The 23,790-nt window shown below is 41.8% G+C and overlaps 1 protein-coding gene across 1 annotated transcript in view; it reads right to left on the bottom strand.

Moving 5' to 3' along the window:
• The window catches only part of LOC127004769 (methylmalonyl-CoA mutase, mitochondrial-like), a gene marked incomplete at its 3' end in the record, with an annotated part of 88,414 nt that extends 65,128 nt beyond the window's left edge, over positions 1-23,286 (bottom strand). Inside the window, 2 exon segments of the mRNA XM_050872878.1 lie at positions 7,504-7,676; positions 23,123-23,286. Coding sequence (XP_050728835.1) covers positions 7,504-7,676; positions 23,123-23,158 — 209 coding nt within the window.
• Positions 23,287-23,790: the final 504 nt, after the last annotated feature.

Genomic DNA, 23,790 nt, shown 5'->3' with positions numbered 1-23,790 from the left:
GGAGTCTAGCGGCCGCTTTCACAGTCACGTTTGTTTGATTGTTACCAATGAGCAGCGATCGCCGCTACCAACAAGAAATCCGCTTTCATAGTCGCCTTTTGCGGCGCTGTTTGTTTGCATCAGTACCAGAGATTGGAACCTCTGGTAACGGAGCTCTGATAGCCGTGGGGGCTCCCCAATGGAGCTTACCAATGACATTAATTAGTAAATAGTACAAATTCTTTACCTCATGTGGTTATATTATTTCTTTAAATGGATGTAAAAAAATATTACACTATACAGCAACACGTTGCACGGCTTCAAAGGTAATATGAGAAAACAATTAGAAGACTTTGAATGACATGAACTCACTTCACCTGCTGACAGTAAACGTCCTGCTGCAGTTTGATGGACTAAATGTTTATTGTTGCAAAATGCACAATAAAGGAGAAGGGAGGACTTTAATACATGTCACCATTATTCACTTGTTATGCCTTCTTGATCAAACTCTCGTATTATTCTAGATAGCCTCATATGTATGTATATTTTTTTTTTTTTTTTTTTTTTTTTTTTTTTTTTACATTGCAGCCTATTGCGCCGGTAGGCTTCTTCCGGTGGATCCTGATGGTCGGTCCAAGGCTTCTTTCCGGTAGGTCCTGATGGTCGGCCCAGCCCGTTCTGGCGCAGGCGAGTGTTTATAGTGGCGCCATCTTGCATTGGCTCATGCTGCCCTCCCAGAGCTCTTCTTTGATCCTAGAATCTAGAGTCCGGGTTGATAGGTGGTCTTCTGGACAGCATGCTTAGGGCATATGCTTAGGGCATACATATAACGAAATCAGCCATGTTATGTAATGAATAAATGTTAAGCCTGCTAAATAAGTGTGAATAATGAGCAAATGTAATGAATATATGCAGGTGAAGAGACTGTCTTGCTGACATCTGCTAAATAATAGAACTTTATTACTTGTCACCATAATTAAATAAATTTTCACCTACAGGTAACTCTCGATTTACACGAGTATTGTGTCCTTGAAGAGGTCGTGTAAATCAAAAACAATGTACAACAAACAAGAGGTAGGTTTCTATCGAAAAATAAATATTCACTTCATTCAGTGGAGAGAGAGAGAGAGAGAGAGAGAGAGAGAGAGAGAGAGAGAGAGAGAGAGAGAGAGAGAGAGAATAACCATATCACAGAGATATCCACTCAGGCACTCAGTCTCAGCCTCACTCGTGTGAGGAAGAAATGAGGGACACCATGAGTGACTGGCTAGTATTGGTACCGGTAACATACCATATAGCTGGTACCGTTAGTATCGGTACTGGTACCGGTACCTGCCCACCCCTATCGTTGAATAGCATGGCAGCGTGGGTACTGTATTGTTGTTCAAGTGGCGCGCGGGAAGAACTGAGCTCAGCTGTGTGGCCGCGGCGCCGTGTGAGTCCAGTTGCGTGAGACATCTGGTGGCCACTCCATAAAATATCGCGTATAAGTGAAAAAAAACGTGTAAATTAAACATTTATTTGGATTTTGGACCCCGCGTTATTTCAAAAATGCGTAAACCAAACACGCGTAAATTGAGTTACCTGTATTATCCCTAGGAAATATTAGGCTATCAGCAGCTTTGAGCAGTGTATTACAGCGAGACACTCCACAGTTTTTCATCATATCTATTCTTCTCAGTTATTCTTTATATCTATTCTTTACGTTTACTCTTTGTACGTCTATTTTTCACATTTATCCTTCATAATTCTCCGCTCAGCTGATGTAATGTTGACATTTCCCGCCGCTCCGGCATACCAACACTGCTGAATCACGCGACTTTGTCTTGTCGTGATCGTTACCACGCTGGTATTCGCCGATACCACGAAAACATCGACTGTGAAAGTGGATCAAGGCAATGGTAATGCCTGCTACCAGGATGATAGGGCCTTTGGTTAGGGTGCGTACCAGACAACTGTGAAAGCGGCCGTAAGGGCCGCTTTCACAATCGTTTTGTTTGTTTTGATCGTTACCAATGGCGGCGATCGTCACCATAGAATTTCCACTTAAAACTGGCCGATGGGGCAGTGGCGGCTGCGGGGTTAGCCTAGCCTTGCACTTTACCACACACTTTCAACACCCCTCGGTTCCTCTGCAGCCACCACTACCCCATCGGCCAGTTTCACGTGGAAAACTATAGCGTCGATCGCCACCATTGGTAATGATCAAAACAAACAAAACGACTGTGAAAGCGGCCATAAGGCTCTTTGTCTCATCAGCTCTCCTCCTTTTACTGATAGTCTTCTACCTCTTAAATTCCACCGCCATGTTGCCTCTCTTTCTATCTTCTATCGATATTTTCACGCTGACTGCTCTTCTGAACTTGCTAACTGCATGCCTCCCCCCCTCCTGCAGCCTCACTCCACACGACTTTCTACTCATGCTCATCCCTTTACTGTCAAAATCCCTTATGCACGAGTTAACCAGCATTTTCATTCTTTCATCCCTCACGCTAGTAAACTCTGGAATAATCTTCCTTCATCTGTATTTCCTCCTGCCTACGACTTGAACTCTTTCAAGAGGAGAGTATCAGGACACCTCTCCTCCCGAAATTGACCTATCTTTCGGCCACTACTCTGGACTCTTTTGTTGGAGCAGTGAGTAGCGGGCTTTTTTTTTTTCATTATTGTTTCCTTTTTTTTGCCCTTGAACTGTCTCCTTTGCTGTAAAAAAAAAATTGGACTGACCGTTGACTGGATTCCATGATTCCCCCAAAATTCCAACTTTTTGCTGGTGCAATGTACAGGAAAATTTATTGGAGAAAAATTGCTCATTTTATCACAATGGAGTCTGTAAAATATAGTTTATAATTTTTGACCCAGAAATTTACTGCCTACGGAGAGCCCAAGTTGCAGTGAAACTTGAAGAATAGTTTTGGTAAATTTTTGTATTTTTTTTCATTCTGGAATGAATCTCATTGATTAAAAATTGTAGAAAATCATCTGTAAAACTCAACTGTGAAATCAGATCATGATTTGGACAGACCGTTTAGCTGGAATTCCATGATTCCCAAAAATTCCAACTTCTGCTTCCCATTCCTCTGAACTTGCTATTAGTTCATCTAGATTCCCAGAATATCACGTATATCAGTGAAGGTGTCAAGACTACACTCAGCACGCACACAACGAGCAGAAACTAAAGGAACACTGCCAAAAAAGGACAACAGAGGGAACATAATCACTCTGCAGACACCATGATGCATAGGTAGGAACTGTAGACTATTTTTAGCACGGAGTGGTGGTAAGGGACGTTGCGGAAACAACAGAGGTGCCAGTCAGTCAAACCTAGGGGAGAGCTTCTCGCTCTCCGGCGCTGGCGACATGCTCGTTGCCCACGTCTGATAGAATTATACGACACAAGCAGCAGCATCGTCATTAAGGGGTTAAATGTTCAGTGAGTTGGAAATAATCGTTGGACATTAGATTGTGATACTATAAAGAAAATATCAGATAAATGGAAAATGGGATACTGTAAAAAGTGTAAATAAAAGCCCACACTGGCAGACGACAGTAATATTTTTAACCAAACAGTTTCGGTGGACACTGCCACAATCTTCAGTGGTGTAAAGGAAGAGTAGAAGACTCCCTCATAAAATAAGCATACTTAACCCTTTTGTTGCTAAATCCTTGCAGCGAGGACTAGTGTAATTTGCAGGTGGTGCTAAATCCTCATTGCGAGTTCCAGTCGCACTCAAATTTCCGCATATGAGTGTTCCAACATTATTTCTTACCCCACAGCATTGCCAATTCAGTGGGTTTTCCACTAACTTTTGTGGAAAATCATATCAGCCTAGAGCATAAAATATACAGATGAGTAACTGGCCAATGTTCTCGTCCAATACAGCGGCATTTTTGCATAGCTTCACCAATCATCTTATTGATTTTTTTTAACAAATAGTTGTAAATATTTCAGTTGGCAATACTACCCTGCCCAGCACCACCCTCAGTTGCCTCCCGAGGCTGGCCACAGGCATGTACTGCAGGAAAAAGCTCAACAGTACAACAAGTTTTATCGACTCTAACAGCACATATGAAATAACATACAAACCCAAATCTTGTAGATCTGGGCCTCCTCTTTCAAATGGTGTCTTGTTTTTTTTAGCTGTGATGAACAGTTTTATGAGATATAGTGGTTAAAAGAGACCCCACCGTTGGCCTGTCCGAGTGCGCCTGGGGGGATCGTCGCGTCCCACACCACGCGCAATGAAAGGGTTAAAAGCAAGAAAATCATATTTTGTAGCTAGAGCTTCCTCCCCTAGGAAAAAACATTTTCTTGTCCTTACCATATGTTGCTGACCTGCACAACATTAAAAGTGTGTCACAAACTTGACGTTGATATAGCTTTTAAATATACTTCCACAATCAAAACCATGTTAGTTAAGAACAAAAGTATTGTTTCATTGGCAGATGGTGTTTAAAAAATCCCTTGTGAAGATTGTCAGTTAGTTTATATAGGCGAAACAGGTAGAGATCTTAACACGTGCATTAACACATTCCATGCGACCTGACCCACCGGTGGGTCAGGTGGTTTATTCCCTTGTTGCGACCTGACCCACCAGTGGTCATTTTGATGCTAATTACTATCCTCCTAATTATCTTATATAGGATCCACCTATTAATATTTTTTTGTATTAAAGATTCTCTTTCTATGGATAAGCCATTAAGGAAAGATAATCAATAAGAATAATATTGTTTGTTGACAATTAAACCATTTCAATTTTACCTTGAATTGAGACTATTATGAAATATGGTAAATTACATTTAATTGGTCTTTTTTTAACTTGTGGTTGAAAATTATTTTTTCTCAAATATGCCCTATAGTTTTCCATCATAGACTATAAATATTGACAAAAAAAAACATCACATTTAAAAAAAAATTAAAAATTCTTCCTGTTCACGACAAATAACTATCCTTGGCTTGGAACACATAATGAATAAACAAAATATGTGCATTCCCATATTTTGAGTTCATTGTTCTCCCTTCGCATGATATTAGCCATGATGTTTCACAGTGAAGCAATCCAGGCACATGAATGGACTACCCTCACAGCCAGCACAAAAGGTTGACACTTTCTTTGCTCTTTTTGCTGCAATTTTCCATCCTTCGTTCAATGAGGAGTCATAATTTGAAGATGGACTGTAGAATTCACCACAAGAATCTTCATCACCAGAGCCATATTCTGGAATGACACTCTTCGCCTTCTTCGTGGTAGGCAAATTGATGGGTTCCATTACCAGTAAGAAAACACAAGTAGAATTGGTTAATTTACTGTATTGTCAGGCAATCAGTTGAACAATTGTAATAATAAATCATATACAGTAGCTTATATTCATATATATGCACAGAAAAGCCATCTTGATGGCCTGCACCAAAATGGGTCAGGGCGCAACAGATTCATAAAACATTATACTGTTGCGGCCTGCCCCCACGTGGGTCAGGCTTTCTGCCAGGCGCAATTACGCTCTACAAGCCGCCAGCATAACACACACCTCTTCTCTGTCTGGTGGCTACCGGCAAACTGGAGACATTCACATTCAAATCATCGCAACATCGTGGCGGTGGGATTGCTGCCAGCCGCAAGATATGTGTTAAAGAACACAAGCATGCTGTTAGAACAGGTAACGACAATAATGCTATTGTTGAGCATATGGAAAATAGAAATCATAGGATTTCTTGGAGAAACAGCCATCTGTTACATAAATGTAATGATTATAAAACACGTAAGGTTATTGAGGCAATGTGTATAAAGAAACATAACAATTTCAATTTGTGTGACTAATTTCAAGCTTGATCTGGTTATGAGGTCACTGGTGGAGAAGTCTCTTCCCGCCCCCCTTAATCCCCCCATCTGTCAGTCGTAGCATTGGGGTAGGGTGTCGACCTTACTTGCCCATATTTGACCTGATGGCTCAGGGCTGTCCTCCCATCCTTGTCCTGCCCCTCCCATATTTATCCATTCCTTTTTGTATATAAGAATTGTGAACCATTTTACATACTTCTACTCCTCCTTTACACCACTGAATATGGTGGCAGAGTCCACTGAAACTGTTTGGTTCAAAATATTACTCTATCGTCTGCCAGTGTGGATTTTTACATACATCAAGAATATCACGTCAGTGGGATTACTCCATTCTATACTGTAAAAAGGAAAGATATTGTGATTGGTACAAACCATAACATGGCCAAGTGTCTATAATGATGCCAAGTTTATCAAAAGGACATCAGTAGGCTATCCATGAAAGCAATTAACTCACTCACTACGATGTTGTGAATAAGTGCATACTGAGGATTATTATTGAGGCTAACATCATAATTGTTGACGGCCCCTGCAGAGCGCAGCGCTGGCAGTGGAGCGGGGCCTGATACCTCATCAACAGTAAACAATAAACAGTAAAAAGGCCCAGTGTGATACCAGCAGCTTTAGACTCCCACAGCTGGGTGACCATGTTGACCATGTTCACATGTGCTGGGGTGGGATTCACAGAGATGCGTGCAAATGGCCCTCGGTAAAAACAAAGAACTATTAATTTAACTATCAACGTTAACTTCAAATTCACAAAGATTTTGTTTTGTCATTACTTACGCTGACAGTACTATGTCGATACAGGGTGACTGCTTTGTTTACATTGTGGATATGGGCAACCAACCTTGGCCGTGTGTGATGCACACCCGGAAAAATTGGAGTTGCCAGTTCTCCCTGCCGCCAACTCAGTTGGAGAAAAAAGCCCCAGTGTGTTACCATACAGCCGTGCAGTACCCACGTACCCACGCTCGTACTCACAACCGTTTTCCATTCACACCAACAACCAACATCTCGCTCCCGGTTGAGCATACGGGCAACCATGGTGGCCCGTAGCCCCAATGGCTGGACACCGCCTTTTAAGGCAGCACGCATGACGCCGACGGTAGGTAGATGCGACCTGTACACATCAAAGTAACGCGAAACTCGGGGCGGTAATGTGCGAAAATCAGAATGGTAAGAATTTAGGACTAAGAGCTAAACTCGAGGATTGCAAAACTCGGATGGCGCGAAACTCGAGAGAGTACTGTAGTCCACTCCAGTCTGCTGAGAGTGGTACAATATCAAAGGCCTCTATGAGTGCTGCAAAGAGCAATGGAGGGGACGATGACAAAGATAAACCTCAAAGCAAAAGAAAAAGGAGCCAAAATGTGAATATCAAACAGGAAAGAACTTTACTAGATACATGCTGCAAGAAATATTAAAATATTAAAAAAAAAAGTTCTATGCTTTTAAGAAAATACTCAATATCTGTTTACTTTTTTTTTTAATTTGATGTGTCGTCTAATAGTCTACAAAAAAAGTCACTCATTCAAATGAGCATGGATCTGCTGCTATTCAAATCACAGAACTTCTATGAAACTGGTACTGCATATGGTACTGATTAATTCAGTTCCAAACACTGAGGTGCAATAAACAACAAACATAATAAAGGAAGAAAACAGAGGAATAAAAGATGCCATACCCAGTAACATCCTGTGCAGTATACAGAGGCTTGATGATGACTCCCTCTGGTGTACTCCAAAGGAGTTTGGATGGGTCAGCTCCCTTCAACTGTTTTTTGGCCATCTCTGCCCACTCAGGGTCCAGCTGAGGCCCTCCATGGCACGATTGTGCTGTGACCCGAAGTGGAAGTCTCTGTGAAAGGTTTGCATAATTATTTATTATTGTATCTGCTGGCAAATAGAATGCACCCCCACATATGAGGAGTCATACATTACATGAAAATATAATTATATTATTTTTTACTGTGTTCTATCATAAGCCAATTTCATGTGATTTTGAAGTGTTTTTGTAGGGGAAAACATATGATTTGACATGTGTATTAACAGTCAAACCTCGGTTTTCGAGTGCCTTAGTGTACGAGTGTTTTGATTTATGAGCATTCGATAGAGTCTGGCACACTCTTTGCTTTCTAAACTGCCCTCTTTCAGATTCTATCTTTCTCTCCGTTTCTTTACCTCCAGTTTCCTTTCTGACCGTACTATTTCTGCTGTGGTAGACAGTCACTCTTCTTCCCCTAAACCTATCAACAGTGGTGTTCCACAGGGCTCTGTTCTATCACCCACTCTCTTCCTGTTATTCATCAAAGCTTCTTTCCATAACAAACTGTCCTATCCACTCATATGTTGGCGACTCCACTCTGCATTATTCAACTTCTTTCAACAGAAGACCCTCTCAACAGGAATTGCGAGACTCCAGACTGAAGGCTGCTGAACGCTGAACCTCAGACCTTACTATCATTTCTGGTTGGGGTAGAAGGAACCTTGAGTCCTTCAATGACTCAAAAACCCAATTTCTCCACCTATCAACTCAACACAATCTTCCAAACACCTATCCCCTTTTCTTCAACAACACTCAGCTCTCACCTTCTTCAACACTAAATGTCCTTGGTCTATCCTTAACTCATAATCTCAACTGGAAACTTCACATCTCCTCTCTTACTAAATCAGCTTCCTCAAGGTTGGGCGTTCTGTATCGTCTCCGCCAGTTCTTCTCCCCGCACAGATGCTTTCCATATATAAGCGCCTTGTCTGCACTCGAATGGAGTATGCATTTCACGTGTGGGGGGCTCCACTCACACAGCTCTCTTGGAGAGAGTGGAGTCTAAGGCTCTCCTCTTACTGATAGTCTTCTACCTCTTAAATTCCGCCACCATGTTGCCTCTCTATCTTCTATCGATATTTTCATGCTGACTGCTCTTCTGAACTTGCGAACTACATGCCTCCCCCCCTCCCGCAGCCTCGCTACACTCGACTTTCCACTCTAGCTCATCCCTATACTGTCCAAACCCCTTATGCCAGTTAACCAGCATCTTCACTCTTTCATCACTTACACTGGTAAACTCTGGAACAGCCTTCCTTCGTCTCCATTTCCCCCTACCTATGACTTGACCTCTTTCATGAAGAGTGTGTCAAGACATGTCTCCACCTGAAATTGACCTCTCTTTTGGCCACTCTTTACTTTTGTCTGTTGTGGGAGCGGTGAGCAGCAGGCTTTTTCTTTTTTACACTCTTGTTGCCATTGAGCCATCTCCTTTGTTGCAAAAAAAAAAAAAGTATCACATGGGTACGTACAGGCTCCTATGTAATATCCAAACTATCTGGTATTATTCTCGTGTTTGCCCATACTCACCACTCTCAACCAAAATTGGCTAGGGGCCTTTGGGACTGCGGGGAATGCGGCAGTAAACATGAAATGCGTTGCACACATAGTTTTTGAGTTATGAGGGGTTGAAAAATACCCTAGATGTAGGGAAATTACATACATTCGGGGATTTTTTACAACATACGGAAACCACGCAATTTCACTCAGTCTCCATGGCAGAGGGGGGTAGAAGGGGGGCAAAGCCCCCCATTAAAAGGTTATGTAAAGTTAGGTTGTGTAGTGACATGACTAGCCTGATAGGCGAGCCTCCCATAACTCCCTCTGCCAGCGGGGTACCTCTTTGGCCGACTGGTAAAGGAGTGGCTCTCCCGTTACGCTGGTCACGGGTTCGATCCCCGGCGCCGGCAAACCTTTCCTTGTCTGGATTAATTTCTCGTGTGTTTCGTTACACGCAGTGGCCGTGTGGGAATGTTGTAAAGAGAAAAATTCTGGCATTTCAGTTGGAGTAGTTAAGATATATTTGAGGGATTTTTTACCGCATACGGAAACCACGCAATTTCACTCAGGCTCATTAGCAGTGGGGGGGTTCGAGGGGGGTGAAGCCCCTCCATCAGAAGGGAACTCGAGGTTAGGTTATGTAAAATTGGATTGGAGTAGTTTAAATATATTCGACATACGGTGTGAGCCATCGGAAATGGGAAGTTTCCGTAAACTTTCGGGAGTAGGGAGTTTTCCCCATTTTAGGGAGGGGGAGGCGGAGCTCTTGTAAAGAATTACCTACAGTACAGTAAAACCCCGATTATCCGAAATGGAAGGGGGAAGCCTCTTTCGGATAAGCCGATTTTTCGGATAATCCGGATTTATGGCCGCCATTTTGATCGCCGCCAGTTTGATCGTCGGCATTGTGTCTTGCTTTCTCGTTTGGATGAATATCACTTTGATCTTGCACCTTGGTTCTTATTTTTGAAGCACAGGTAGAACGCGATGCGACTGCCCAGTGTGAAGTGTGTGACGCGACTGCCACCAACTGACGATGTAAACAATGAAACCAAACAAACACACGCTACGCTAAACAAAGTAGTACGCTTAAAACATGTGATGTAAATGTTTTATTGTATGTTTGTCTGTGTGTCTCCTTGTCTGGACCAGTGTATGTTGATACTTGTGAGCGTTGCAGATCTGAATTGTGAATGTTGCAGAGTGCGATTGTGAATGGTTGTGCAAGCTTGCAAGTGTGACCTTGAGCTATTTCGGCAATACGTATTAAAAAGCATATTCATTTTAACTGTTCTTATCAATTTTAAATGTGTTAATATAGTACATATGTAGTTACTTTTATTTATTTTTGATGTTTTATAACGTTTTAGTATAGAAAAAAAAAATTAATTGCATTATCCAGATCAATTTCGGATAATCCGGTTTTTCGGATAATCCGCTTTCGGATAATCGGGGTTTTACTGTAGTTTGGTTTAGGTTATGTTACGTTAGATTAGGTACTTATGCTTTTTCCCTACACGTATGTATGAGTGTTGCTAGATTGGGCAAGGAGTATAGCATACAGGTAACTCTCGATTTACGCAAGTTTGGTTTACGCGTTTTTGAAATAACGCGGGGGCCAAAATCCAAATAAATGTTTAATTCACATGTTTTTTTCACTTATACACGATATTTTATGGAGTGGCCACCAGATGTCTCACGCAACTGGACTCACACGGCGCCGCGGCCACACAGCTGAGCTCAGTTCTTGTAATGTGTATATTATAATGTACATGTGAATGTATGACTGTACGTGTGGCGACACCCGGTCAGTGTCACACAACAGGATATCTAACAACACGTCGTGCTTTTGGCCGTGGGGAGCTGTGATGAACTGACAGTAGGATCAGCAAATTTTTTTTTTTTTTTTTTTTTTTTTTTTTTACGTTGTTGCCTATTGCGCCGGTAGGCATCTTCCCGGTGGGGCCTGATGGTCGGCCCAGCCCGTTCTGGCGCAGGCGAGTGTTTATAGTGGCGCCATCTTGCATTGGCTCATGCTGCCCCCCGGAACTCGTTCTTGATTCGCTTGGACAGCTTCCTCTAGAGTCCGGGTTGATGGGTGGTCTTCAGGACAGCATGTGGGTAGTTTTAAGCCACTCGGCGGTGACTGAAAAATCCGAGTGGTAGCGTGAGGATGCGAACCCGCGTCGTCCATCACGCGGCGAATGTGGGTCCAGTACACTATCACTTCGGCCACCACCTACCCTAAATGATGACTTTCATCAACAGTCATCGACCGGAGCCCACACCCTTCCGAACGAACTAATGTAATGTGTATATTATAATGTATATGTGTATGTATGACTGTACGTGTGGCGTCACCCGGTCGGTGTTGCACAACAGGATGTTTAACAACACGTCGTGGTTTTGGCCGTGGGAAGCTGTGATGAACTGACACTAGGATCAGCAAATGATGACTTTCATCAACAGTCATCAACCGGAACCCACACCCTTCCAGACGATCTAACAAACAAATAAAACGAGCGAGCAACGCGAAGACAGGGGAGAAGACGAGAGAAGACAGCGGGCAGCGGGCGGGCGAGTGGTGCTCGCCGGCCTCGGGCACCTTGGTGTGGCTGGCTCTGGTGTGCGTGCGACTCGCTCACGTAAACTGTAAACCTTATGTAGTACAACTGTTAATATAGTTAAAATTACATTTTGTCTTGGTATTGCCCTGTGAGAGAGAGAACTAAAGTGAACTAAAGTGAACTTATAACGGCTACTGCTCGGCCACACATCACTTAACTAAAAGGTTATTGTGTTGTCTCAACCACTTCAATCAACTGGAGAACGCAGGCAACGGTACACCGGACCTGACGTGAGATAACAGTTCGCGCCTTAAACATTAACTATAACACTTAACACACGCCACGTCAAAAACTAACGCTTAAAAGACGTTAACATAAATGGTGGATAGCGTGGTTACGAACTAATTGACACCTCACCGATACGAAGGAAATGAGAGAGAGAGAGGGAGAGAGCGTGCATATGTCTCTCTCTTTCTCTCTCTCACACACACACACACACACACACACACACATACACACACGAAGGGATATGAAGGAAGACAAAGAGAGAGAGAGAGAGAGGGGGGGGAGGGAGAGAGAGGTAGAGAGTGCACATTTCTCTCTCTCTCTCTCTCTCTCTCTCTCTCTCTCTCTCTCTCTCTCTCTCTCTCTCTCTCTCTCTCTCTCTCTCTCTCTCTCTCTCTCTCTCTCTCTCTCTCTCACACACACAGATGATGCAGAGTGAGTGTACAAAACTTTAAGGAGATTGTGGAGGAGAAGTGGGAGGAGAAGCGAAGGGATGAAAAAGTGGAAGTGGATCAAAGAGTTAAGAATTTGGAACAGAAAGTTGATAATGATGGAGAGATGGTGCAGAGTGGGAGTGTACAGAGCTTGAAGGAGACTGTGGAGGAGCAGTTGGAGGAGAGGATGGCTGAGAAGGTGGTGAAGGTAATCAAAGAAAATGAGGCACTGGTAAAAGGCACGGAGGAGAAAAAGAAGAGCGTCATTGTGTTCGGTGTCAAGGAGGAGAAGACCCCAAACATATCGGAGAGGGAAAACAACTTGAAAGATGTAGTGAGGAAGATCGTACAGAGGGTACAAGAAGAGGGAAGTGACCTGGTGAAAGAAATAGATAACTGTCATAGGATTGGCAAATACAATGGAGAAAAAGATGACGATAACTGTCATAGGATTGGCAAATACAATGGAGAAAAAGATAGACCAATTAGGATTCGATTCAAGGCACAGAGCAAAGCAGAAGAGGCCCTGGCAGGAGCTTGGAAGCTAGCGGTAGAAGAAAACACAAAAATGATGTGGCTGAGGAAAGATCTGAATGAACAAGAGAGAGACAAGTTGAACGAACTCAAAGGTGAGGTTCGTGATTTAAATGAGAAGAGATCGGAAGAAGAAAAGACGGAGTTTTTTTGGAGAGTAATGGATATGAAAGTGAGGAAGTGGTTCATGGTGACGAGAGGAAGGAGAGAAAAAATCTAACAGAAAAGGAGGAATGATGGAAAGAGTCTTATACGAATATTAATGGAATAGTGTCATCGTGGATAGAGTTTAATGACTATTTAAGAGACAGAGAACCTGATATTGTGGGGCTGACGGAAACCAAGTTGTGTGACCCAACTGAGGTGGTGGGGATTGGAGAAGGTGCATACAATATATGGAGGAGAGACAGAAAGAGAAAACAGGGAGGAGGTGTGATGTTGATGGTAAGGAAAGGCATTAGGGTGGAGGAGGTGATTGAGGGTGAAGGCTTGGCAGAGGTACTGAAGGTGAAAACTGTGGGTGCTGAAGGAAGAAGGAGGCAGTATGTAGTAGGGTATGTGCCACCAAGAACCAATGCATGGAAGGCCCGAGAATATGAACAAATGATACAAGACACAGTGAGTTGCCTGGATGGAGTGTTAAGAGAGAGTGAGAGAATAATTTTGATGGGTGATTTTAATTGCAAGGAGGTGGAATGGGAGGATTGGCAGACGCAGGGAACAGAAGAGTCGTGGGGAGGAAGACTCCTGCAACTGGCAATGGAACATGTGCTGACGCAATGGATTAAGGAACATACTAGATTCAGGAAAGAAGGAGAGGCATCAAGATTAGACCTGGTTTTTAGCAAGGAACCGGAAGTAATAGAAAATATTAAAATAGATTGCCCAATAGCAAAGAGTGGCCATGCGATTGTGGAATTTGAAGTAAAAGAAAAGAGAAGGATTGACCGAAAAGAGGATCACAAAATAGGGAGAAGTAACTACTCTAAGGCAGACTTTGTTAATATGAGAACTTTTTTGAAAATGCAAATTGGAGTGGGCTGTACAAAGCCAGGAGTACACAAGACAAGTGGGAGGAGTTTTTCAAGCTGTACAAAGAAGCCGAGAATAGATATGTCCCAAAGGTAACCAAAAAGGATGCTGGTAAAAAGGAGTGGTTTAACAAAAGATGCGAGGCAGCTAGAAAAAGAAAGGAGGAAGCCTGGAAGGGATGGAGGAGACGAAGAAGAATCAACGCGTGGAGCAATTTCAAACAAGCAAGGAATGAATATACAAAGATTAGAAGAGAAGAAAAACGGAAACATGAAAAAGATATAATAGACAAGTGCAAAGACCAACCTAAATTATTTTATAGACATGTGAACGGCAAATTAAAGAATAGAGAAACACTTGATAAACTGAAAATGGATGGAACTACATATGAAGACCCAGCAGAGATGGCAGAAGTGATGAACAACAGCTTTCATAGAGTTTTTACAAGGGAAGACAAATTTGTACAACCACCGGGCCAGGAAAGAGGAAGGGTTATGCAGGAGATACAGTTAACGGTGCAGGTCAAGGAAAGCTTGAACAAGCTGGATGTAAGAAAGGCGACAGGGCCGGATGGAGTATCAGGGTGGATCCTGAAAGAATGTAGTGAGCAACTTGCAGAGAAACTGCACTCCATAATGAGCACCTCCCTGAGGGAAGGAAGGGTACCACAGGATTGGAAGGGAGCAAACACAGTACCAATTTTTAAGGGAAGAAAGAGAGAGGACCCATTAAATTACAGACCGGTGTCACTCACTAGTGTGGTTGCGAAGATATGTGAGAGGCTGGTTAAAAACAGGTGGTCGGATTTTTTAGAAAGTGAGAGAATTATCTCAGATTGCCAGTTTGGATTCAGGAGAGGGAGATCTTGTGTCACCAACTTGTTATGTTACTGCTCAAGGGTGACAGATTTAATACAAGAGAGAGAAGGCTGGGGGGATGGAGTGTACCTGGATTTGAAAAAGGCATTCGACAAAGTACCACACAGAAGACTAATTTGGAAAATTAAAAATAGGGGTGGAGTGGGTGATGGACTTATTAAGTGGCTGGAGGACTTCCTAACTAACAGGGAAATGAGGACAATAATCAGGGACAGGGTTTCCAACTGGTGCCCAGTGATGAGTGGGGTCCCACAAGGTTCAGTGCTGGTGCCAATAATGTTTGCTGTTTATATAAATGATATGGTGGACGGAATGACCAGCTATGTGAGTTTGTTTGCAGATGATGCAAAGCTATTGAGACAAGTCAATGATGTGAAGGACTGTGAGGCATTGCAGAGGGACCTGGACAAAATATGGGAGTGGAGTGGTACATGGCAGATGGAGTTCAACATTGGGAAATGTAAAAAAATAGAGTTTGGTAGGAGTGGTAGAAGATGTGAATATGATTATAAGATGGGAAGTGAGATAATATGCAGAGGAATGGAAGAAAAAGATTTGGGAGTGACTATCTCAGAGAACATGTCACCGGACAAACACATCAACAGGATAACGGGACAAGCTATGAATTTGCTGAAGAACATAAGGACGGCATTTGTGTATTTGGACGAGGAGATGATGAAGAAAATAATAGTTACAATGATAAGGCCAAGGTTGGAGTATGCAGCAGTGGTCTGGTCTCCTCATGAAAAGAAGAATATAAGAAAGCTGGAAAGAGTACAGAGAATGGCAACTAAGATGGTACCAGAACTTAGGGATCGGACTTACGAGGAGAGACTCAATAGCATGGGGCTCACAACCCTGGAGAGAAGAAGAGAAAGAGGAGACCTGATAGCGGTGTACAGGGTGGCGAGCAGGATGGAGAATCTGGACAGAGAGGACCTGTGTGTGTGGAACAAGAGAGAAACGAGAGGACATGGAAAGAAGTTGAGGGCGACCGCGTGTAGGTGAGATATGAAAAATTTTAGCTTCCCGAACAGAAGCATTGAGCTGTGGAATGGACTGGAGGAGGAGGTGGTTTGTGCAAGAAACATTCATGATTTTAAGGAAAAGTTGGATAAGAGAGGATATGGAGACGGGACAGCATGAGCGTAGCTCTTTTCCCGTATGTCACAACTAGGTAAACACACACACACACACACACACACACACACATAAACTGCTTAGAAAAATAAGAGATGAGGATGATTGTAATAAAGTGCCTAAAGATTTAAATGAGATACTTAAATGGAGTAAAAAATGGGAAATGGAGCTCATTAAAAAGAATTGTTACACACTGAAAATGGGCAAGAGTAAATATATATATATATATATATATATATATATATATATATATATATATATATATATATATATATATATATATATATATATATATATATAAACTTATATATATATATATATATATATATATATATATATATATATATATATACGTATATATATATATATATATATATATATATATATATATATATATATATAAATATATATATATATATATATATATATATATATAATAACAGCGCCAGCATGGAGTAGAACATCTTTTTATTCTTGCAATGTTTCGGAGAGACTTACTCCATCATCAGGCATAACTAAGATAAGTTAAGAACGAGAAAACATGTAAAAATTGTGTAAAATATGTTGGTAAAATATAAAACTAATAAAAGACTAAAAAAACTACTGACTCCTGGAAATACCATCATAACCATAAAAAAAAGCCACAGTTTACTTCACTTTGCCATTTGCGGGGAAAAGTAGCTTTTCTATAAAAAAAACAGTTGGGTAAGCTTGCTCGTGAATTTTACCCACAAGTCAACGTCAGAGTTATATTTAAATCAAATCGACCCATAGGCAGCTTCTTTAAGTTCAAAGATTCGGTCCCTACCGAGTGGCAATCCTCAGTTGTATATAAGTATACGTGTCACTGCTGTAAGGCAGTGTACATTGGCAAAACAAAGCGCCAACTAAAGGTCCGAATCTTCTAACATATAGGGAAGTCTGTCAGGACTAAGCAACAGCTTATGAATCCTAGTTTTAGCGCGATTCGGAATCATTCTCACGAAAGCGACCACCCCATACGGCCAGACTCATTTTCCATCTTGGCACGGACACAACACGCAATGGACCTCCTTATAATTGAGTCTCTGTTAACATCTCAAAAGAGACCATCCCTAACAAAAACGGATTCGTCGTGCCAGCTCCTATGTTTTTAAGGTACACCACTCTATATAGTTGTTTTATGTAATTTTTATTTTTAGTGTGTTATTTTTAGTATTTTTTAGTGTTTTACTTTTTTTGTGTGTGTGTGTTTTATTAGGTGTTTAATTTATTTTATGTACACTTTTTAGTCTTTTCTTAGTTTTAGATTTTACCAGCATATTTTACACAATTTTTACATGTTTTCTCGTTCTTAACTTATCATAGTTATGCCTGATGATGGAGTAAGTCTCTCCGAAATGTTGCAAGAATAAAAAGATGTTCTACTCCGTGCTGGCGCTGTTATTTATTATAAGACTCTGCTTCCCGAAGGATGTATCTGTGGCTGATTATATATATATATATATATATATATATATATATATATATATATATATATATATATATATATATATATATATATATATATATATATATATATATATATATATATATATATATATATATATATATATATATATATATATATATATATATATATATATATATATAATATATATATATATATAAATATATATATATATATATATATATATATATATATATATATATATATATATACATACATATACAGGTAACTCTCGATTTACGCGAGTGTTGTGTTCTTGAAGAGGTCGCGTAGTTAAAAAACAATGTAAATCAAACAAGAGGTAGGTTTCTGACGAAAAATAAATACCGAAATTTTCGGCGTATAGCGCACATTTTTTCACATAAAAAATGCCTGAAAGTTTAGCCCTGCGCATTATACGCTGAATGTACAAATTTTTAGTGATTTTTTTCTTCTTTGGGATGTTTTTAAGGGTCTGTTTCTCGTCTTATCCAATAACAACGGCAAACTTACCTTTATTATTGTTTATAATCCTTCATACTCCATAGCTGTCCTATAATATGTTACCATAGAATACAGGGCGATCTAATAACTACTATACAAAGATTAAATCAGTGGAAGAGCGTCCATGCCTTGCTGTTATCCCGTTTTTCCGTCGGGCGCCATTAGTATGATCTTGATACTGATGTCACAGGTGGCTTAAGATTGTATGACTAAGGAGCAGTACAAGCTACATAAAAAATCATATTGGAAAAAAATGTCCATGTGTTCATTATTAATTATTAATATTAGTGAGAATAGTGGGGTGAATATGATATCAGAAACTGTGCATCATGAGTCTTGTACGAGGAGCTATTTCACACAATCCCAACTCGGCCGCCATTTGCATTGTTTACAAACCACACAACCACACCCACACAACAAACAGCTGCATGCCGCGTGTCACCAGAACCGAGATATCCACTCGGGCACTCATTCTCAGCCTCTCTCGTGTGAGGAAGAAATGAGGGACACCATGAGGGGCTGGCTAGTATTGGTACCGGTACCGAGCAGTCTGGTACCAGTACTGTACTGTATTGCTGGTACCGTTAGTACCGGTACCGGTACTGGTACCTGCCCACCCCTATTGTTGAGTAGCGTGGCAGCGTGGGTACTGTATTGTTGTTGAAGTAGCGCGCGGGAAGAACTGAGCTCAGCTGTGTGGCCATGTGAGCCCAGTTGCATGAGACATCTGGTGGCCACTCCATTAAATATCGCGTATAAGTGAAAAAAACGCCTAAATTAAACATTTATTTGGATTTTGGACCCCGCGTTATTTCAAAAACGCGTAAACCAAACACGCGTAAATCGAGAGTTACCTGTATATATATATATATATATATATATATATATATATATATATATATATATATATATATATATATATATATATATATATATATATATATATACACAGTCGTCCCTCAAATAGTACGGGGGTTAGGGACCCAGGATCCCCGTACTATTCGAAAATCCGTATAAAATTAGTGCCCCCCTTAGAAACACATCTGGGCTGCATTTGAGAGAGGGAATTGGGACTCTCAGAACGTCCCGAGTGCTCTCAAACGCGTGACGCAGCAGCACGAGTTGCCAACTCAGCATGTCCGCTGGCTCCCGGCTTTGAGAGATGGAGAGCCTCGTGCTGCGATGACGTCATCAGCAAATATGGCGGCCCAAACAAACACATATAAGTGTTTCCATTGCATTTCACCTCTGTGTGCCACCATAACCACTGCAGCTTCCTTTTCATCTGTTGTAAGGAGTTCGTCAGCCAGGACAGCTAGTAATGCATGTTAAACGTCGCCAGGAAGATCAGCATACGCCATTTTGCTGCGAGCTAGACGCTGTTACCATAGCAACGACGAAGCTTAGTAAAAGGACGGCCTTTATCTCCACTTTTGCAGCGCTCATAGAGCACTGGCAGTTACTGCGGCAAGAGGGAGTCAGCCATTTCAAAGGCTGTAGTTAGGACCGAAAGGGACAACTACCTCCCGAACCAAGACCAAGATGGTCTTGGTCTTGCGAACACTGCTCTCATTCACGTGGTATGCTCTCCCTACAGCAACGTAACTCATCCCAAAACGTAATTTTTCCTAAATCTGAATTCTTCTGCAAGGTGAACACCTTTCTCGAATGCTTTGGCATGCTTTCAGCAAGTGTTTTGGTAGAACAGTGTTGCCACTCACGCCAGGGCTACTTGGTGCGACAAGCGGGAAACTTAAAAATCCCCAAAAAAATCTTCCATGACAATCCGTATAAAACCGAAACTGTACTATTGAAAACCGTACTATCTGAGGGATGACTGTATATATATATATATATATATATATATATATATATATATATATATATATATATATACAGGTAACTCGATTTAAGCGAGTATTGTGTCCTTGAAGAGGTCTCGTATATCAAAAACAATGTAAATCAAACAAGACATAGGTTTCTATCGAAAAATAAATATTCACTTCATTCAGTGGAGAGAGAGAGAGAGAGAGAGAGAGAGAGAGATTATATCCATATCGCCGAGATATCCATTCAGGCACTCAGTCTCAGCCTCACTCGTGTGAGGAACAAATGAGGGACACCATTTTTCCAATTCAAATTAAGGTTCTTAATTATTATCTAATGTTTGTTAGTTGGTTTGTTATTCTCAAGTAGCCAATAATCTTCTTTGCCGATGACACGTCTAAATTGTATTCAACCAATAGCGATGCTCAGTGTAGGTACATACGTGGAGTGTTAGGGTGTTTGGTTGTTGGTGGTTAGTTCAAAAGCAGGTTAGTCAGGATTCATGTGTTCTAACAGCTCAGGCTGGAGGTTTGGGAGCCTGTACTTAGTGCCAGAACCCGCAGTAGCCTCTAGGGCGCAGCACTGGACGGATCACGGGTAGCCAGTGGTTTTACTTTGTGTCATTGATAAACAATGAAGATACTACACCGTGTTTGGTGCCACAGACTCTTCTAACAGGACAGAAACCTTGCGATGAAGTGACACGCTACCCAAATGGGTGCTAGTGAGAGGGCGTGAGTGTGGTGAAAGCGGTTTATGTGACAGCAGTTGGCCGCCACTGCCACGCCAGACCGGTGAGGTGAGCATCGTTTGGTGGGTTCACTACGCTTCTCTCCCAAAACAAGCTTGGGTTCCAGTGGGAATGCGTGGTTTCCATATGGGGAACACTAAATTCGTCACAAACACTTACCTACTTTAGTGGAAGTGGGAGGAGAAAATCCCTAAATGTAGGGACTTTCCCTAGATCTAAGGTATTTTCTTCCCACCAAAACTAAAATTATATGCGATTGCGATGGATTTCATGTCCCCCACCTGAAACCCCACATTCCCACAGGTCCCCAAGCTTGTTTTGGGGGAGAGGGGGGAGTATGGGCAAACACTAGAATTTTACCAAATATCTTAAATTGATGATGCACTCTACCAGCCTGTCAACTTGCACACTTGGCTGGCATATGTCACCATGCTGTGGATCACCCCCATTCTATTTCCTGTCTTAACTGGTTGAAACTTGGATCAGTGGTGGCCTCACCAGGTAAAAAACATGTACCGTAAACCGGGTGACTTCGGACAGTTTTCAAGGTTTTTTGCTTATGAAATTTTTGTTTCTAGGCCTAGGATCTATGCTGAGTGTGCATTTACTCTGTATTGTTAAGGGCTATCATCAAATGGTTCAACATTTTCACAAAACTTAATAGTTTTTGTGCTAAGTGAAAAAATATGGGTGTCCGAAGTCACCCCATGTCTGGGGGGACTTAGGACAGTGGCTATATTTCATTGGGTTTACGTATCTGAGTCTGTTAACACATTCTGGGGGTTACTTCGGACACTGTTGAACCGGGAAAAAAAAATGGCAAAAATCTTGGGAAAGAAGTTACCATATTTCAGTTCAATAGTAGCAGGGAAGTAAGAAATGGTCAATAATTTTGAAAAAAAATGTTATTACAAAAAAACTAAGATGTAGAGCACAGTTATAGGTTTTTTTTTGGAAGCTTAATGATTACATAATCACCACAAGAAGTTTTTATAATGGTAGGGCAACATTCAAGTGTGTCAGGGCTCTTTGAAGTGCACATTATTTTACATCTCATTTATCATATTTTAACATGATGTATTTCACTAGAAATTTATTCTTGTATATGTTATTTTGTAGCTAAGTACTTCTATTTCATATTTTCATGATGTGTAGAATATTCAACATCACTGGACTGGCACCACCACCGCCGTTACGGACCCAAAAGTTAACTTGAGTTCATCTCTGGATGGGCTCTGCATGGGGTCCTGGCTCCATTGGTGACGTCACTGACGGTCGACGGATCCGTGAAAACAGAATAGTAGGAACCCCGCCTTAGTCACCCCACAATATGTAGTTATATTTAGGTGTTCGAAGTCACCCCATTTTGAGCCATTTTTTGACATGCCTCCATTCAAGTGACATTTACAGGTGTGTAGGATATGTTAAGCACCCCTGAATCATTCTAACTCTTCTAGTTAAGCATGTTTCTGATTGTTTTCTCTAGTTTTGATGTTGTGTGTAATACAGATCGTTCCTGCCAGAAGGTTTCCACGGTGGGTAAATTTTACTAAATCTCAAAAACACATATTGTGCTTGTTTTCAAAACAGAAATATGTCTCAAGACAACAACATTGTTATTCAAAAACTATAAGGCAAAAGACAAATTCTGACATCTAGCTTGTTGCAACTGGCTACGAGTTATTGACTAGTCAACATCTTATCCACTTTTTGTCTGAAGTCACCCTGTGTCCGAAGTCACCCCGGTTAACGGTAAGATTGTTGCCAATGACAGCAGAGAAGGCTACCCTCATCTTGATCTTGATATGTAATCCACAGGGCACCAGTATAAGTTCATAACACATATATTTGGATTGGTTGCATGGAGTAAGGAACAGCCGAGTGTGCAGAGGAGGGCAGTGAATCAAGTGTAATTGTTAGTGTTGGTGTGTTGTGGTGGCGAGGGAGTATGTATTTGTTTTCTGAATGAGTCTATTGAACCGCAGCATAAAATCTGTAGAGGGAGGCTGCTCCAGTCATGTATGGTGCGTGGAAAGTATGAGTGCTTGTATGCATCAGTGTGATATGTTTGGTGTTGTGAGTTGTGTGTGTTACGAGTACGCCGACTTTTTGCGTTGCGTGAGTATGTATGTGGAATTTGTGGATCACTGTCAAAATGACTGTTTGTGTCTACATCTCCATATTCCCCCAAACTATACTTAATCTAACCTAGTTGAACATATCCTGACCTGGACCGCTGCCACAATGTGGTAAGCGGATATATATCCCTAAGTTTTTTAGTAACAATTTGCAAAAGATTCAAAAGTGACAAGACCTACGCTCTGAGAGGCAAGACATGTCTTAAATGAGGATGACTCTGCCGAAATAATACTGTTACGTAGTCTCTGTCTGTTGCTTTTTGCAAGAGATTAATTTCATTGCGGTGAGGTGGTCAGGGAAGGAGGAACAGCGTTGTCACCGCCGAGTGGCGACACACACACACACACACACACACACAGCCAACACTCGCCGCGCCGCGACACCCGCACCCTCCTCTGAGGCGCCGCCGTGCTGACTTGCCTTGAGAACGTTCCGGTGTGCTAATATCACAGACATTGTTCCAACGCAGTCGACCTTCCTTGCCGGTGTCAGACTGGTCCTGGCCTTGCTTTATTCACACATCGCAACGGGTTCAGTAGAGTTCCGTGATAGAGAGAGTACCAACAACCCAGGGTGTGGAGGCCATTATTGGCCCGGTTATTCGCCGCGCTTTTCAAACACTTGCACACTCTCTTGTATTTCTGCTCCACAGCCATACGGGTCGTCCACTGAAACTGAGCACACTTAATTTTTGTCAGACCTGCACACTTTCCCCTAACAGCCAGCAGCCACTGATCGAGCTTTGGGAAATTGTGTCTACACCTGTACACCAACAACTGGCAACAAGTGCCGCCTAGAGTCACGGCCTTCTATATAGAAGACCGTGCTAGAGTTCCTTGATAGCTAGAGTCCTGACAACCTAAGATTTGGAGGCCAATATTGGCCCTGTTTCCGCCGCCCTTTTCAAACGCAAGCACACGCTCGATCTCTTTTGTATTTGTTTCACAGCCATGGGTCGTATACTGAAACTGAGCACACTTGTGTCAGACCTGCACACCTTCCCCTAACAGACAGCTGGGAGCCAGCAGCCAGCGAGCTCTGGGAAAATAAATAAGAGACAGTTTGTTTCTACATCAGCAGGTGTCGCC

This window comes from Eriocheir sinensis, chromosome 29 (genome assembly GCF_024679095.1).
Source record: "Eriocheir sinensis breed Jianghai 21 chromosome 29, ASM2467909v1, whole genome shotgun sequence".
In the NCBI taxonomy this organism is placed as follows: domain Eukaryota; kingdom Metazoa; phylum Arthropoda; class Malacostraca; order Decapoda; family Varunidae; genus Eriocheir; species Eriocheir sinensis.
Note: the sequence above shows the minus strand (reverse complement) of the source record. Positions and strands in the feature narration are given on the sequence as shown.